The sequence below is a fragment of the Mustela putorius genome, unplaced genomic scaffold (assembly GCF_011764305.1).
Source record: "Mustela putorius furo isolate JIRA1106 unplaced genomic scaffold, ASM1176430v1.1 tig00000145_pilon_pilon_pilon, whole genome shotgun sequence".
Classification (NCBI taxonomy): domain Eukaryota; kingdom Metazoa; phylum Chordata; class Mammalia; order Carnivora; family Mustelidae; genus Mustela; species Mustela putorius.
The window spans coordinates 38,280,835-38,297,408 of NW_025421294.1; the positions used below are offsets into that span (position 1 = coordinate 38,280,835).

The 16,574-nt window shown below is 50.7% G+C and overlaps 1 protein-coding gene across 1 annotated transcript in view; it reads right to left on the reverse strand.

The window, feature by feature from the left end:
• The window catches only part of FGF18 (fibroblast growth factor 18), a 33,498-nt gene extending 24,067 nt beyond the window's left edge, over window positions 1–9,431 (reverse strand). The window contains exons 1-2 of the mRNA XM_004737611.2: window positions 8,367–9,431; window positions 8,158–8,194 (exon numbers count right to left, since the gene is read on the reverse strand). Of these exons, the coding sequence (XP_004737668.1) occupies window positions 8,158–8,194; window positions 8,367–8,398 (69 nt within the window). The 5' untranslated portion in view covers window positions 8,399–9,431. The remainder of the gene's footprint in view (window positions 1–8,157; window positions 8,195–8,366) is intronic.
• Between the last annotated feature and the right edge of the window lie 7,143 nt (window positions 9,432–16,574).

The window sequence follows — 16,574 nt, forward strand, 5'->3', positions numbered from 1 at the left end:
GTCACACTGCCCCCTCCCGCCCAGGTCCCCAGCCTTGAGGCCTCCTATAATCCATGCCCCTGTCTCCAGGCAGCCTGCCCAGAAAGGGAGGGTCTCCTCAGTCCCCAGAGGGGCAGCCCACAGACTTCCGGCCACATTCCACCACCGCCTGCCTCCTTCTCCAGCACCAGTGTAGCCAGCCCTGCCAAGGGCTTTCAGAGCTTCTCCAAATTCTCAACTCACCCCTTTAGGAGTGGTCGCTGGTAGAGTCAGCCCCACTCTCCACTCCAAAATGCAGCTCCTCAAACTCTTCCTAGAAAGCAGGTCTGGACTCGGGCCCAGGAGTTGCTGCCCGCCCCAGTGCACTGGGGATTATTATCTGAGAGGGTGAGACCCACACTGGCTCCCACTTGCTGGCCACTTTCTTTGCGCCAGGTCTGAGCTAAGCACATGGCAGACATGGTCTCTGTTCTCCTCACACCACCTGGGCAGGTCAGGATGATTGCCAACCCTATGACAAAGGGAGACACAGAGAGGCCAAACGGCTTACCCACGATATTGTACACAAAGCAACAGAGCCAAGATCTGAACCCATCTCTGGCTCTAGAGCCCATGAATTTCCCCCAGCTGGCATCTGTGGACAGAAAGGAAAGGGGGAAGGCCAAGCCCACCCCTGGATGTGAGTTTGGCTCAGATTCACATTCCCATTCACCCGTCATCCCCAGGCTTCTCCCCTCTCTCCTGTCATCGTCCCCACACCCAACCCAGCCAGAACAGTGACGTTGCAAAGGGCCCTTCCCCACCCCCAAGCCTGTCCATTAAGCTCCCAGGGCTATCAATGTATTGATTGGCAGGGCTGAGGCATCAGCATGGGAGGGAGGTGCTGCCACCCAAGGGGCTGACTAGAAGCCCCTCTCCCCACACATCAGCCTTCTCTGTACAGATTGTCAATACGGGTACCCCTGGCAGTCAAGCCTGAAGCCAGCTTGGGGAAGGAGGCAGGACCCCTAAAGACTCAAGCTCCCTTCTTTTCCCCTTCCTGCCAATCCCTTCTTCAAATCCCTTAATGCACGAGAGTGGAGAGTGGTCCAGCATGCCTACAATATCAGAAATGAGCCCTTTATTCCAGCACTCAATGCCTATGATTGGCCTTTCACATCACCCTTATTCCTAAACTTGATGTTCTAACTGGCTCAGAGTCCCCTGAGCACAATGGGCTGTTCCCTGCTTCCATGTAGAGATGTGCCATTGCCTGCAATGGCTTTTCCATACACACACTCACACACATTCATACACACGCACATTGCATGCATGCACACTCACATATACACACAAACATGCACATGGATATGCACACACACATACACGCAGGTTCACAGTGTCCTCGCCCAACTTGTTCCTAATCTGAGATTCAAATGGGGCATCTTCCCTGGTCAGATCTTCCAGCCCCCCGTTGGGTTTCATGGCCCTTCTCCTAAGTACCCATGGCACCCTGAGCCCCTGTCCCCCTGCACAGATCCCTCAGATTTCTCTCAGGTTCCCAAGGGCTGGGATAGGTCCTGAGCTCCCTCAGCCCACGGCTGGTGCCAGAAGGGGCCTGAATGCAGGTGCCTGGCCCCAAATCACTGACTCAACACTCAGCCTGCTCACCAGGTCTGTGCCAGATGCTGTGGGGCCCTCGGGATGCGTCCAGCCTCCCCTGACTTCCAGGAATCATGAGCTGGTAGACAAACAGGCCTCCAGACACACCAAAGTCAAATGCCTAACTGAAGCTCACATTTACTTAACACTTATAATGATCCAAGTGCTGTGCCAAGTACTTCCCCTGGGGTAGCCACAATTCACCCCAACAGCAACCCCAAGAGGGAGGTTCTACCCTAAATCCCATATGAAAAATGAGCCACAGAGAAGCCAAGCAATTTGCTCAGTCTTAAGACTATGAAGTGGCCCAGGCAGGGTGTGATCTGGTGGGCTGGACCCCAAGCCTGAGCTCCTGTGCATTCCCGTGAGCCCCATGGAAAACACTGGGTCATGTGACAGTGACAGAGTACAAAGGGGTTCCAAGGCAGAGGTAGAATGGGGGGTGGAGCAAATAAAGCTGCCCAAAGTGTCAGTCATCTCTTCACAGGAAACATTTTGAGGGAAAAGCTGAATGGATGCCTTCTTGGCATCCCCTCCAAAACCCAGTCCAAGGCCACCCATGCAGCAAGTGTCCCATGAATGTTTGCTGATGGCTAATGAGGAGTAGCATCATAACTGAGCACCTACTGCATACTTGGCCCAAGACATGGCTTTGATTACACCCTCCAACACACCTGGGAGTGGTACTATCATCCCTATTGCCCATGTGACGAGGAGGCAGAGAATCAGAGAAGTTAAGAATCTTGCCCAAGGCCACACCGCCTAGGAGGGGGTGCAGTGAGGCTCAGGTGCAGACTTAAGTCCAAGGGCTGGGCTCTCAACCTAGACAAGAGGAGCCCTGAGGTCACTGATGCAAGGAGTATATCCTTCCCAGCCTTGCTCAGTACCCTGCAGAACAGTACGCACCGACACACACACGGAGCAGGGAAATGACCCAATAGCTACTGTCACTTGGATACTGCCAGAGTGCCAGCCACTGTGCCAGCCAACCTGTGTGCATTATCTCAACTCCCACAGTGACTCTTAAGTAGCAGGTCCCGTTCATCACCCCACTTTAGAGGTGGGAAAAGCCAAAAACTGCAAAGGGTTGACATTAAGAAATTTGCCCAGCAGCACAGACACGGTTCTAACCTAGGTCCCTCCTACACCAAAGCCCATGCATTCAAGCTCCACAGAAGTCATCTAGCTCACCTCACTAATACCCAGTTGTGTAAACTGAGGCCCAGAGAGGGAGGTCACCCCATGAGCCCGTGAAAAAGCCAGGACTGATCCCAGGGGTCCTGAGAGTGTTTCTGCTCAGTGGCCCACAGGAGGCTTGTCCTCGGCCCCATCTTTGGCACAGGAGTATTTTAAGTGACCCATGAGCACTGTGTCATTTAGATATGAGAGCAATAATCCCCAAACCTCTCCCAGCCCTTACCGGCAACCTGATTAAAGCCTGAGGGGCCAATCTACCCACTGATGTTCCAGAACAAGTCCCCATCTTCAGGCACAAAGTGGAGATGACAGGTTTCAGCCCCTCTGAGGTGTAACAGCTTTCCCCAAGTTCAGGGCAGCCTGCCAAGGCCCTTGGCACTGCCCTATCCCTGAGTGTTTGGCCAGAGTCCTTGTGAGTGGTCAGCAACATGACCCAGCAAAAAAATGGGGCACACAAAGGTGGAAGAGAGCTGCTGCCCCCAGAAAGGGACCCACCCACATCTCCTTTGTTGTTGTCACCAGGAGGTGACAGGGCCCTGGGGAAGGGGAGCTTGCCACACTGACATGGGCATCGGGGCAAGGGAGGCTTCCCCAAACAAGAGACCCAGGGGCTGGTGTGCTGACCCTTGCTCTCCACCTTTACGGAGCAGGGATCATTCTGTTGGTAGTTTTCTTTCCATTTTGCACAGCAGAAGCTGAGACCAGAGAGGTTAAGTAACTTGCTCAAGGTCATACAGCAAAGGTAAGTCAGGACGACCACTGGAACAATGCTGGGACTTGCCAGAACCCTCATACAGAACCCTCATACTGCTATTTCATAAACCTAGGGCCTGGAGGCCGGGAGTCGAGGCCAGCTCTGCCTCTCTTGTGCTGTGTGGCCAGAGGCCGGTTATGTCATGCCTCTGAGCCTCACTTTCTTTTCTGCAGAATTCCCTCATCGTAGGCTGGTTGTGAGCCTGAGTCGAGGAAGTGCCTCCCTGCTCCATGGCAAGGACACTGTGCCTGGCCGTGGCTCTAAGTGTCACTGTCCGCCTGATGGGTCTGCGCCCTGATTTCCCACACCTACACGTCTCCTGCTAGAAAACCACGTCAGAGCCAGAAGGTCCTGCTGAGACTAGGAAGTCTCCTCCCTGTCACCTTCCATCTCCCTTTGGGGGCCCAAAGTGACCTCAGAGCTATCCCACGCCTGCTGACACTGGCAGAGACAACCACAAGATATTTAAACAATCTACCTCCTTATCTCAGAGCGGGTGATGCTACTGGGCTACAGGAATGCTGGCAGAGTGTCCCCTCCCCCTCCCTGCTGGGAATGACGCTGGGAGGGGAGTACAGAATGCCCCAGGCCCTACCCTCCTAAACACCCACCTATGGCTCTGGGATCCTTTCAGACCAGAACATTCTACGAAAACCAGGGCCTGCAGACTCCAAATCTCTGTCAGAGACACCTATCTGGGTTCTGATCATCTGTACCGTGGAGACCCTACCGGCGAGAATCCAAGGGAAAGATCTCACTGAGAACCCCTAGCGGGCCCCTTGGAACTCCCATTGCCCCCCACCCCTGGTATTCTTTCTGAAGAAGTCTGTCTGGTGTCATGGAAAGAATACAAGACCTTGAATCCAGAGTCTTGAGTCTTAGCATTGGCCTTGAACAAATCCCTTCTCCACTCCGTGCCTCAGTCTCTCCAATGGTGAAGTAGGAATATTACCCCACCTACTTCAGGAGGGAAAATGACAGGAAGAAGGAAACAAGCTTCTGGATTCAAGAGCCTTGGAATCTTGCTTGGTTGGACAGAACAGGATATGCCTGCCCCACTGTACTTCTCAGGAGGCAGGATCACAGCCCACCCCTTAGAATGGGAGCATCTTGAGGCCAGGGACTGACTGACTTGTTCTCAGATCCAGCAAGAAGCAGAGTTTTGAACAAATACCTGACTGGACATGGATGGATGATGTCACCGCCCTAAGAAGCTAAAAGTGCTACTCAACAGGACAGTCCCCCATCCTCCTCATGTCCCAAAGGACTGTGTCTCTGGCTTTCCTATTCTAGCCAGCTAGAAGAAGGGTTCTAAACCTCCCAGAGGAAGTCAGGTGTAGGGGGTGGTCAGGTCCTGAGGGGGTGTGGAAGGAAACTTCAAAACTTGAACACACCGGGCAGTGAGAGAGGAATGGTGCTGTGGGAGTGACAGCGGGTGGGTGGCGGAAGCCCCCCTTCCCTGGCCCGCCTCAAGCCTGGCCTGTCTGGGGAAGGCCAGGACCTAGCCGAGCCTGGCGGTAGGAACAATGTCAGGCAGGTGCCGGCCAAGCTGCGTGAAAGGCCCAGTCCGGTGTCATTGTCAGCGCTCAGCCAAGTGCAGAAAAGCAATTTACTGGTCACGCCGCCTGCTCCCCTCGGAAATTTTTAAAATTCTTCCGATTTGAGCTATCTGCGGTGTCCCAAGTGGTGTGGAGAAGGGATTTTATTAAATTCCCAGCTTCCTGCTTCCTGGGGTGGCCAGCAGGGGCTGGGGTGGGGGCAGGGCTCACCCCATGGGGGGCTGCCGGGGAAGGCAGTGTCTGGCTGGCATTGACTGTTGTGTTCTCTCGAAAATGTGTCTGGAGGTGGGGGCCCATTCTGGGCCTGATGGCTGATGGATGGGGAGAAAGGAAGAGCCCAGAAACTCTATGGCTAAGACTGGAGCAGTCCCCCAAACCAGGGAGGTGCAGATGGGAAGGGCATAGATATATCCATTTCCCAGCAGAACAACTCCTAGCAGAACAATGTATGCTCCTGGGTGGATGAGACTCTCCAAACCTTCTTCCGTACCTGTCATGTATCACTTCAGCCTCAAGTCCGCCCACTCACAAAGGATGAGCTCAGCCTCACAGAGGTCTACAGCTGAGGAAAGATGAGGCTGGGGCTCAGGCCCCGACCACCAGGCTGCAAAACTCGGAGCCCTTCCCACCACGCAAGGAGGCCTCTCCCAGCCCCTTCTCACCAAGGGAGCACCTGCCCCCCTCTCTAAGTGTACCCCGCCAGGGAAGTAGCTTCTCTCCCCTCTGCCTGCCCAATGCCGGCCTCAGCAGGGAGCAGGCTTCACACTCCCAGCCAGGAACACTTGAAGCCCACCCCCCACTCCTCATCTCTACCTCTAATGGCCACTATACCTTTGTTCTTAGACCATGAATGGGGACATGAGCTTGCCCTCTCTTTATCTTTTAGGAATCGTAGATGCTTTTGAAAATCTGTGGGGACCTGAGAGCCCTCTCCAAAACATGGGCACATTTGGGCACCATTTTGATGCGACATATCAGGGGTCTGCCTCCTCCAGAAGCCCATCCTTAGAGATTCTATGGGCGCTTGGACCATGGGTTAAATTCATCAGTCTAATGGCAGTTCGGATGGGGAAAGTCTGAAAAGAAAGGAAGAGGTGAGAGAAGGGGGAGAGGAGGCTCCATCACCTGTTTGAAGTCCTAACCTAGATGGACCACCCAGCTCTTTCCTGAGAGGCTGGCTCTAGCTGTAGGCCAGGAGGTGGCGGTGGGATGCAGAGTCCAGGTTCCCTCCCTTGTGCTTCCCTGGAGAACACAAAGACGACACAGCAACCCCTCCTGGGCCTGCTCTAAGGACAGAGAGGCAGCAGGCAGCAGGAGTGCACAGATCTCTCTCTACCCCCGTGGCCACTGCAGCATTCCCCCATCCCCAGGTGCAACATGCAGGAGAAGAGCTCTCACCCAAGGCAGACAAGCAGATCCCCTGGAATGACCCTGGGGCCTGCCCTCTGCTTGGGGACTCAGCTGCAAATCAGGCAGGTCATGCCTGGCACTGGCCTCTCTCTTTGACACCAGCCATTCCCACCCCTGCCCCCGCCACCACAGGGTCACATCTGCTTTGGCAAACAGCCAGTTTTAAGTTACTGACTCCAGTTATATTGATTCAAGGAGTCACTGGGGACCTCAGCCTTCCCAGGCTGGGGGAAAGAACCCATCAGTCCGTCTATCCGTCCAGCCAGCCAGCCAGCCAGCCAGCCAGCCATCCTCACAGCCCCCAGCCCCAACTAGCTTCCCCCAGCCCAATGTCCATCCTGATGGTAAGGATCCTCTCGCAGGAGTGCAAGGGGAGGTAAGCAGACCCACCACCACACCAAGCACTGAAAGAGGCTACTGGGTCTCAAAAGCACTTAACACACACACCATTCCTTATGCCATAAAGCTGGGAGAGCCACCATTTTCCCTGTTCAAATTTCTTCTGGGGCACCTCTGGAACCCAAAAGGCTAAAACCTAAGCATCCTCTCTAACCCTGTGAGGACACCTGCCTTCAACCCAGAGGGGGAAGGGGCAGATAATCTCTTTTGGCCCTAGTCCAGCTCCTCCTAAGGCCCCTCCCTTGCAGCTCTAGGTGGGTGGGGGGCTAGGGCAGCTGGCACTTCCTATTCCCCTTTCCTTTGCCCTCCCCCCCCCAACCATGCTGAGGCAGCCCTGGTCTGGTTCTAATCGGGGCTGAAGTCGCTCCCTCTTTCCCTCTTCTCTTTCTCTGCCCCCCCCCCTTTCCTTCATTTCCACGGCTTTGGAAGCCCGAGCGTTCCAACTGTCTGCGTGCCAAGACCTTCCCGAGTCTGAAAGCTGCTGAAGTAACAGATCAGATTTTAGCAAGTGCTTTCCAGGCTGAGCGCCAAGCCCTCTTCTGATTCACAGAGAGCGAGCGAGCCGGGAGCAAAGCGAGGAACCAGCCCAGGGCTGCACCACCTTGGGCGAGGGTGTGCGGAGCGTGGCCCATTCCGGAGCGGCTTCAAGGGCAATGGCCTTGCAGCCTGAGCGCCCGTCTCTGCTACCTTTCACCGAGTCTCTCCTAGACCTGTCTCTCTCCCTCCCTCCCTCTCTCTCTCTCTCCTCCCTGCAAACGCCTTTGAAACCACAGAGTAATTTACAACTGAAGCTTTCTCCCTGGACTCAAAATCCATTCGGCTCAAAGGAGCCTTTTTGTTTGGAAGAGCGAGCGGAGATATTAAGGGACGGTTGGCAGAAAAAATCCCCAGGTCCCAACTCCTCCCCGGTTGTGGGCAGGGGGCTTGGAGCGGGGCACACTGCAGCGGCTGAGTCCGCTGGCTCCGGGGATGTCCTCCCAGCCGAGGCTAACTGGGGCCGCGCCAGTCTGAGCCCTGCAGCAGAGCCCCTTGCCCTTGGCTGGCCCCCGCCGGCACTGGGCGCGCGCGGAGCCGCCCTTTGGCGCCCTGGGAACAGGTGCACTGGGCTCGGCGCCCAGTAGGGGTGGGGCACAAGGAGGGGGCGCGGCCCAGGGGAGGGGGTTCGGCCTGTACCGCGAGGTAGGGGCAGGGGGAGGTCAGAGTCAGGATCCTACGTACCTGTACCTGGAAGCACAGCAGTAGGAAGTGTAAACACCTGCGGGAGAGAGATGGAGAGGTGGTCAGTGGGACTTGAGGGAGGGGGGCGCGCGGACAGACAGACGGATACGCAGTCGGAAAGTCAGACGAACGGCTGGGCGGGCGACAGAGTCACAGGCACACGGACAGACGGCCAGGCAGGGTAGGCAGCCCCGCGCGCGGGCGCTTACAGGCAAGTGCAGGCGGAGGGCGCTGAATACATCGCTGGGCGGGGGGGAGGCGGCGGCTCCTAGCCCAGCCTGCACATGTCCGCTTCGCGCGGCCGGGACCAGGCGCCTCCGCCGCCGCCGCCGCCGCCGCCGCCGCTGCTGCTGCTCTCTCCTCGCCGGCTGCTGCTGCTGCAGACTCTGCTGCTCCGGGGCGCTCCGCGGCGCGCCCTGCGGCATCAGCGCCCCGCGCGGCTCCTCCCGAGCGCTGCGCCCTCCGGGCTGGCGCGGGGGCTACGGGGTGGCCGCCGCTGTGCAGGAGGCGCCCGACTGGTGCGGGGAAGCTTGCTCACTGCTGGCCGGCCGTCCGTCCGGGCATCCACGGGAGGCTGGCTGCTCGGTTCACTCCGGGGGCAGCATGCGCGGCGGGGCTGGAAGCTGGGACGCGATCTCCGGCTGGGACGCGGGGCTGTGCGGGGCCAGAGGTCAGCGCTCCAGGGCCGGGGCGCGCGGCTGCAGCAGGAACGCGTCACGGCCGCACCGTCTGGGCGCCCGCCGGCTCATGTCTCCTCCTCCGTGTCTCTCCGGCCGTGCGCATCGCCGCCTCCCACCACTGGCGGCGGCCGGGGCGTTTTCTACGCGCGGGCGGCGAGGGGGCGGGGGGCCGGGGGCGGGCCCGGGCCCGAGTCGGCACAATGAGGATGCGGGGCCCGGGGGCTCCCCCCTCGGGGCGCGGCCGGACGGGCGCTCAGCTCGGCTGGGTGCGCCTCGCCCACATCAAAGGCGGCCCAGCCTGCTTGCCTGCCTGTCGCGGCCTCTCCACCGCCTCCTCCTCCTCCTCCTGGCGGCTCCGGGTTGGAGGGAGGTGCTCTGACTCTCGGAGACGGGACCAGCAGCTCCGAAAGGGCAGAGCCCGCGAGGCTGGAGCTGGTGAGCGCTGGAAGCCGTCGGAGCTCTGCGCCCAGGCGCAATGACCCGCGCCGCGGCGGCGCAAATACTGCCCGTATTGGGAAGGCGGCAGTCCCCAAGAAGGCAGTTAGGTGAGGAGCGTCCTCACTCACCCACATTCGCTACTAGCACTCACTCACACCCACTAGCGCTTGAGTGGGGAGCCGGGAGGGGGCGGGTCAGGCCCAGCCCCCGGGGCGGCTCCGTTTAAGGGGGTTCGCTTTCGTCCTCTGGGTGAGTCCGCGCAGGACCGTGGCGTGTCCCAGATGCCCTCTCGGACGGCTAGCACTCTGAGACCCCGTCTGATCTCTCCGTCCTTGCCGCTGCGGGGGAGGGGGTCTCCAGGACTTCTCTCCCCCTCACCTCCCTCCGGAGCTCTCAGGGATCCCAGCTGGGCTCTGGTAGGCGAGCCAGCTTTGGAAACGCGCGGCTGCCACCTTGCGGCCCCGAGGCGTCGCTGCAACCCCTGCCCGGGAGGGCTAACGGGGAGCTACCAGCAGGACTCTGGTCAGCGACCACTCCAGGTCGTCCTCGGGCCACCTGGCTGAGACTTGTTTCCGTTTGCATTTAGTTCCTTTAACCACGACTCCAATAAGGATAGCTCTTCTCCCCGCCTCTCCCCGCTTCAGAGGCAACACTCCCAACTTCAAAATGTAGGTGTTGTCACATGCAACTGCTTCCTCTCTAGAACTGCCGACAGTCAGGCTGTCCTTTGGCCCTGATGCTAAGGGAGAGGTCATAGTGGGAAACAAACTCAAAAAGCAAAATTCAGGAATCCATACTATTCGGCTAAAAACCTGGTGTCGCTGGCAGTGGTTGATAACCCCACTGTACTAGAGCATAAACTGGGGTAGCTGCTGTCAAACAGGAAAGGACTCTTCCGTGTACCAGCCCTCTGTGCAAGCTCTTAAGTTCCCATTCCCTTGAGGCTCTGAAACAGGTTGTCTCTGTTTCAGCATTAGACACAAGAGCAGAAAACCTTTTGAAAACTAAGTGCTGGGTGACAGCGAAGCCTCCTGTGGAGGGCTGAGCTGAACAGACATTCTCATTGCCAGGATTGGTCTTGCTTATCATACCATTATTACTTTCTATTACTCTTCTATCACCCAAATAAAAACGGACCAAAAAAGTCCAGTCAAGAGAATAGTTCTGAGTAAGAGCATGAACTCAAGAGTCAGAAATCCTTGATTTGCATATCGCCTCCAACATTTACTTATAAATTCCAACAAGTAACAGTCTGAGACTGCTTCCTCATCTACAAACCACGGCTAAGAACAGTAACAACTCAAGAGTTGTTTCCAGTTACTGAATGAGGTCATTCAGAGTCTGGCACATAAGAAAAGCTCCAAAGGTTTTAGCCATTATTAATAATTATAATTAGGTTTCTCAGATTTTCACTTTCTTTATGACTTCATGAAGTAGGGAGGCAGTATCATTCTCAACTTACAGTTGAAGAGGCATCCAACCAGGATGTCTTTTGACTCCTGCTCGTCATTTAACCACATTTTTTACCACTTACATCTCTAATCTAGTTTTCACATATCTACTTACTATATACATGATTTTCATATGAAGTTCTCCTATATTAACTTGACACATTCATATTAACTTAATATGTAGCACTAATTTGGTAGTCACTTCTCATCAATTCATCCAATCACTATTTATTGACCCTACTGTCAGGCCATGGGTGAAGACAGACAACTTCCTCTTCTAAAAAAAGCCACTTCACTTTTACGGAAAATGGGAAGTAATGGAAATCAAGAGAAATTCTAGCTTATCGGTGCTTTGAAGAAAACCAATGGGACAGAGAAATCCTCTTAGTAATACTTAGGCTAAGCTCCAGGGGTGAGGAGAGCTAGCCATGCAAAGGAATATTCCAAGCAAGACATCAAGTGCCTACAAGAAAAAAGCTAGGTAACAGGCATGATTAGCCAGGGGTGAATGGCAGAAGTTCAGGGTAAAAATAAGCAAATGCTTGATCCTACCTCATAGGTTCTCAGAGGCCAACAGGTAGCCAGTATCTTTTTAAAGGCACTATTTTATGTACAATTTTTAAGTCCATCTGTTTCAAGTGTGCTCAGAGTTTAACACAGATCTATGTATGAACACCCAAGGCATCCTCCCCATACCCACTGCTGGTCCCAAATTAACATCTGTTGGCATTAGATGCTACTACAACGTAAACTGAACCCTGTATTATGTGCTACTTTGTGGCCAGCTTCTTCTGTTCACTATGTTTTTGAGAGTCACCCTCACTGTTGCTTTTATCAGTTTATTACCAAGTAGTACTCAACAGCATGGATATACTAATTTGTTTGGCAATCAGTGTCAAAGGCTTTGAAACTCATGGTCAAAATGAATTTGCTTTTCAAAAGCGTATCACAGATGCTAAAGTAAGGAATGAATTGGAAGGGTCCAACTGTGGCAGTTGGGAGGCCAAGGCTATGACCACCACTCTAGGCAAGTGTAGCTTGGGATGGATGACTGTGTTCTACATCCAATTCCCAGTTGTCAGCTAGTAACTTACAATTTTCTGAGTAGATTCTCATCTGTTAACCCCCTTTTCTTATGCGGAACTGAAAATCTTAAAGAGAGTTGAAAATGTATATTGACTGCTAGTGCAAGGGGATGTATACTCCACAGGGCAGTTAACTTTTTTTGCTTTCTAACTGAACACCTAGAACTTTGGGACAGAGTATGTAGTTAAATGTTTTAGATTTCTCCTATCCTTTTGAAGTGTGAAAGTAATATACACCACAGCAACCTGATTATTTTCCACTTTTCTCCAACTTAGACTCACAAAATTCAGGGAGTTTGTAGAATACAAGTATTTTGGATACAGAAAAATAGAACCTCCAGCCTAAGAACATAGAACAGCCTCAAGCCTTCAATAGTAGACCCTTAGCACACACGAGGCTCTAAAAATTTTCTCAGAACCAGCTCTTAGAACTTTCACAGCATTAAACAGGACCTCTACTGCCAAATGCATGAGTCAGGGAGCAACTGGCTCTGGCAAGAACTGGCTGGAAGATAGCCTTAGACTTTCTGAAATAACATTAACCCTTTATTGTTAACTATACTAGAATTTTTAAAAATTAAAACAAAAACAAACTGTAACCTTTTGTTTCCAGAGCCCAGACTACTACCTTTTATTCAGCAGCTCCATGTGTGGTGACCCTCAACTTTTCTTGGAGCATTTCCAATAAAAGCCCCACACCCTAGACTATTTATCTCCCTCATTTATGCTACTGGTTGTCAAGACCACCTAGAAGCTTCTACAGCTTTGTGACACTATAAACCTCATACTATTATTACTTGCATAAGCCCATTTAGACAGTCTGATCTGTTCTCCCCAAATGGCATTATTTTGTTCTGTGGTTGAAACTGAAGGCAACACAACCTTACATGACCAAGGTATCAAGTGAAGAGAAGCCTCCCTCAGTTACCCAAGTTACGTCACTGCCCTCTAAATGCTCTGACAACTCCATTACTTTTACAAAGGGTCTGATCTGATCATCCATAAAGTGAAGCTAATGATCATCACCCACCCAGACTGTTCGTAACTGTCATTCTTTATTTTACAAGATTTTGAGAGCAAGCAAGCATGAGCAGGAGGGGCAGGAAAGGGAGGAGACTCCCCGCTGAGTGGGGAGCCCCATGCAAGTCTCCATCCCAGAACCCTGAGACCATGACCCAAGCTGAAAGTCAGACACAACCAACTGAGCCACACAGGCGCCCCTGCCATTCTTTACAAGAAATGGATCATTCCAGGTCCGAGAAAGAAAATGAAGATGAACTTGGAAAATGTTCTCACTAGAAAGCAAGACACTATCTGACTACTGAGAGTCTGTGATGGTAGGAACAAGCTCAAATGGAACTCCCAACAGCCAAAAATGATCTAAGAGCAAAATCCCAATATATAAAAAAATCTGAATCCAGGATACTTAACTAAAACTTTCAGAGGTTGCTTTGATGAAAGAACATCAATCCATCATTCTGAAAATTAGTAAAGAACATCCAAATACTTGTTTTTTAAAAGTCAGGTACAGAGGCAATACAAGCGGGGATTTTTCAAGAAAATGCCTGCAAATTGTGAACAGTATTGCTAAAGAACTAAGCCATTAAATATTTGTATCTTGGAGACTGGCTTAAGAAAGGGAAATAATAGTTATTCCATCAAGAAATACTGTCAATTGTGTAAAACTGATGATTCAACAGACCTGTACTCCTGAAGCAAATAATATATGTTTAAAAAGTTAAAAACAACCAGGTTTACCTACTATAAATTCCCCAAATTAAGGAAAATAAACCAGGTTTCTCTTACAGGTCCCTCTACTACTTTAAATCAAGATTTGGGGTGCCTGAGTGGCTATTAGTGGCTGCTTCTTGATTTCAGTTCAGGTCATGTGATCTGAAGATCTTAGGACCAAGCCCCTTTTTTCAAACTCTGCTCAGTGGGGATTCTAGATTCTTTCCCTCTGCCCCTTCCCACCACCCTCTCTCCCCTTCTCTCTAAAATAAATCTTTAAAAAGAAAATTAGTACTAGGAGCACACCAGGGTAGCTTGGTCAGTTAAGTGTCTGCCACTGGCTTGCGTCATGATCCCAAAGTCATGGGATCAAGTCCCACATTGGGCTCCTTGCTCAGCTGGGAGCCTAGTTCTTCCTCTGCCTGCAGTATCCCCTTCTTGTACACTCACTCTAACAAAAAGAAAAAAAATTTAAGTTTTACTTGTTAGGGAGAGACAGAGCCTATGTAGGACTTGATCCCAGGACCTTGGGATCATGACCCTGAGCCAATGGCAAACACTTAACCAACTAAGCCACCCAGGTGTCCCATAAAATTAAAAAAAAAAAAAAAAAAAAGCACTAGGGACAAAGGGAAAGAATTGCTTTTTTCCTAATTAGTCTTAGAAAACTAAAAATGCTTTAAAAATCTTTAGCTTTCCCTAAGTACCTTAATTGTATTTGTTTTTTAGTAATTAAACCAATATTGATCTAAATATGGCCAATCTCACTTGACAGTATGTATTGCACAAGTGTTTTTTAAAGGAAGAATTTTCAGTCACAAGCCTAAGAGTTTAATTTTCAGATTAACATATTTTGTTGGCTGAAGTCCAGTACCAAGCACTATTAAAGTGACTTCGGAGGCACAAGAAAACCTGCCCTACCTAGAATCGTTTACAAAGATGGATCTGATCGGCTTTATTTAATGTGCAAAAAACGACCACCAGTAAGGCCAACAGCTTTTTGGGGAGAAGTCCTTTTGGTCTTCCTGATACATTAGGTACCCATCAGCTAAACCCAAGGGTTAACTCCTACACGAAGCAACTCCAAACAGTTCAGACCTACATTTTGGTTAAGACATTATATTCCAAGTATACATCTACTTCTGAACATTTTAAGTAACTAATTACATAATATAGTCCTACATCATCACATACTGTCATGCGAAACACTATCTGGGGAAGGAATGACTCAACTTTAATGTATTTAGTTCTTGGTAGCACTCTGTGGCACTCTTTAAGACCAGTAACTTTCAAATTCACGTGCAAGCTAAGCGTTTTGGGAGTCTATCAATTTAAAGTATATGATCTTTTAAAAGTTAAGCATAAAGCATCCTTTAAATTTTAAGTCAAATTAAGAACGATGAACATTTGCCATTTCCAACTGAATCTCCATTAAAATAAGATATAAAAAGAGAAACTACAAGGACACCTTGAAAAGGAAATTAAATAATCAATGAAGAAAACCAAAATCTAAAGTAAATAACTAGAAGAGACACCTGAAGCCTGGAAAGTGGGATTAGAAAGACTACTGCACCAACCCTTTCCACCCTCCATAGTAGTTACTCAAGAGCGCCTGCTGGCTGGCTCAGCCCATAGGGCATCTAGAACTCTTGATCCAAGGGCCATGAGTTCAAGCCCCATGGTGGACATGGAGCCTACTTTAAAAAGTAAAATGAAAAAATAAGGATGCTCTACCAAAACCATTACAAAGATTAAAAGGCTGATACCCGCTCATTCCCATCGAAGTATTTGGAACTACAGCCTCATCAAAGACAGTAATTCTCCTAATCAATATAAGAGAGGGTAAAAAAAAAAAAAAACTTTGAGTAAACAATGCATGGGTGAAAGGGATTTCTTCAAACTTCAAATAGTATGTCCCCCAAACACCAAAGAGCATTTGGAAGTTAATATAACACAAATTTGAAGACATAAAATAGTCCTTTCTCCTAAAGTGAAAACAAAAAGCAATGATGGAAAACTTCCAAGAGCGTCAAACCAAAGGCCCAAGAACAGACAGACTTTGAACAGGAGAGCAAAATCTCCAAGAACATTGCCCCATACTAGAGACTCCCTAGAGAACAGACCCAGTCTACCCAGGGCCCAGAACAAGACAAATTATAAAATTTCAGGAAACCAGCAATAGGGCACTCTTAATCAGTTCTCAGGAAAATTGGTCCTAGACGAACACATGAAAATCTAAACAGAGTAAGCCAGAAAGGGCACAATTAAAATTCTGAGAAGATTTAGCAGCAGTGAATTGTGTCAAAAATGGACTTTTCAGGGCGCCTGGGTGGCTCAGTGGGTTGAACGGCTGCCTTCGGCTCAGGTCATAATCCCAGACTTCCAGGATCGAGTCCCACGTTGGGCTCCCAGCCCCTTGGGGAGTCTGCTTCTCCCTCTGCCCGTCTCCTCTCTCACGCGCTCTCATTCATTCTCTCAAATAAATAAATAAAATCTTTATAAAAAAAATGGACTTAAAAGTAGTCAGAAAATTCTTCCTCCCGGTATTAGCCAACTACTGGGAGACACCACAGCAAAACAAGAGGAAGAAGAGTAATCTAATAGAACGATCATACAATTGGCACAGGGTAAAACAGATAAAAGATACCAAGAATTAGCCCCTAAATGTCCTCCTGTAACCACCACATGCAATAAATCAATCTTTCTCCTACAGATTTAAAAATGTGTAAATTATGCACATTTTTGGGCAAACTAAAAAAAGTCAACAGAATTCGTCCTTTAGAAATTGAAAAAAGTCAACAGAATTCGTTCCCCTTTAGATGAAGAACCCACGTTGAGAAAAGCTGCTGCAACATGTTCAACATGCCAGATTTTACCAGTAAAAACTGGGCTAAAGTGGATAGCTGGTCTGAACACTTGGAAACACGCCTACATGGTCATAATTATCATCTGTTATTAAGAAGTGGGAAGTTTTAAACATGTAATGCTCAAGATGAAAAATAGATGGGTTAACTCCAAGAAGCAGATCTATT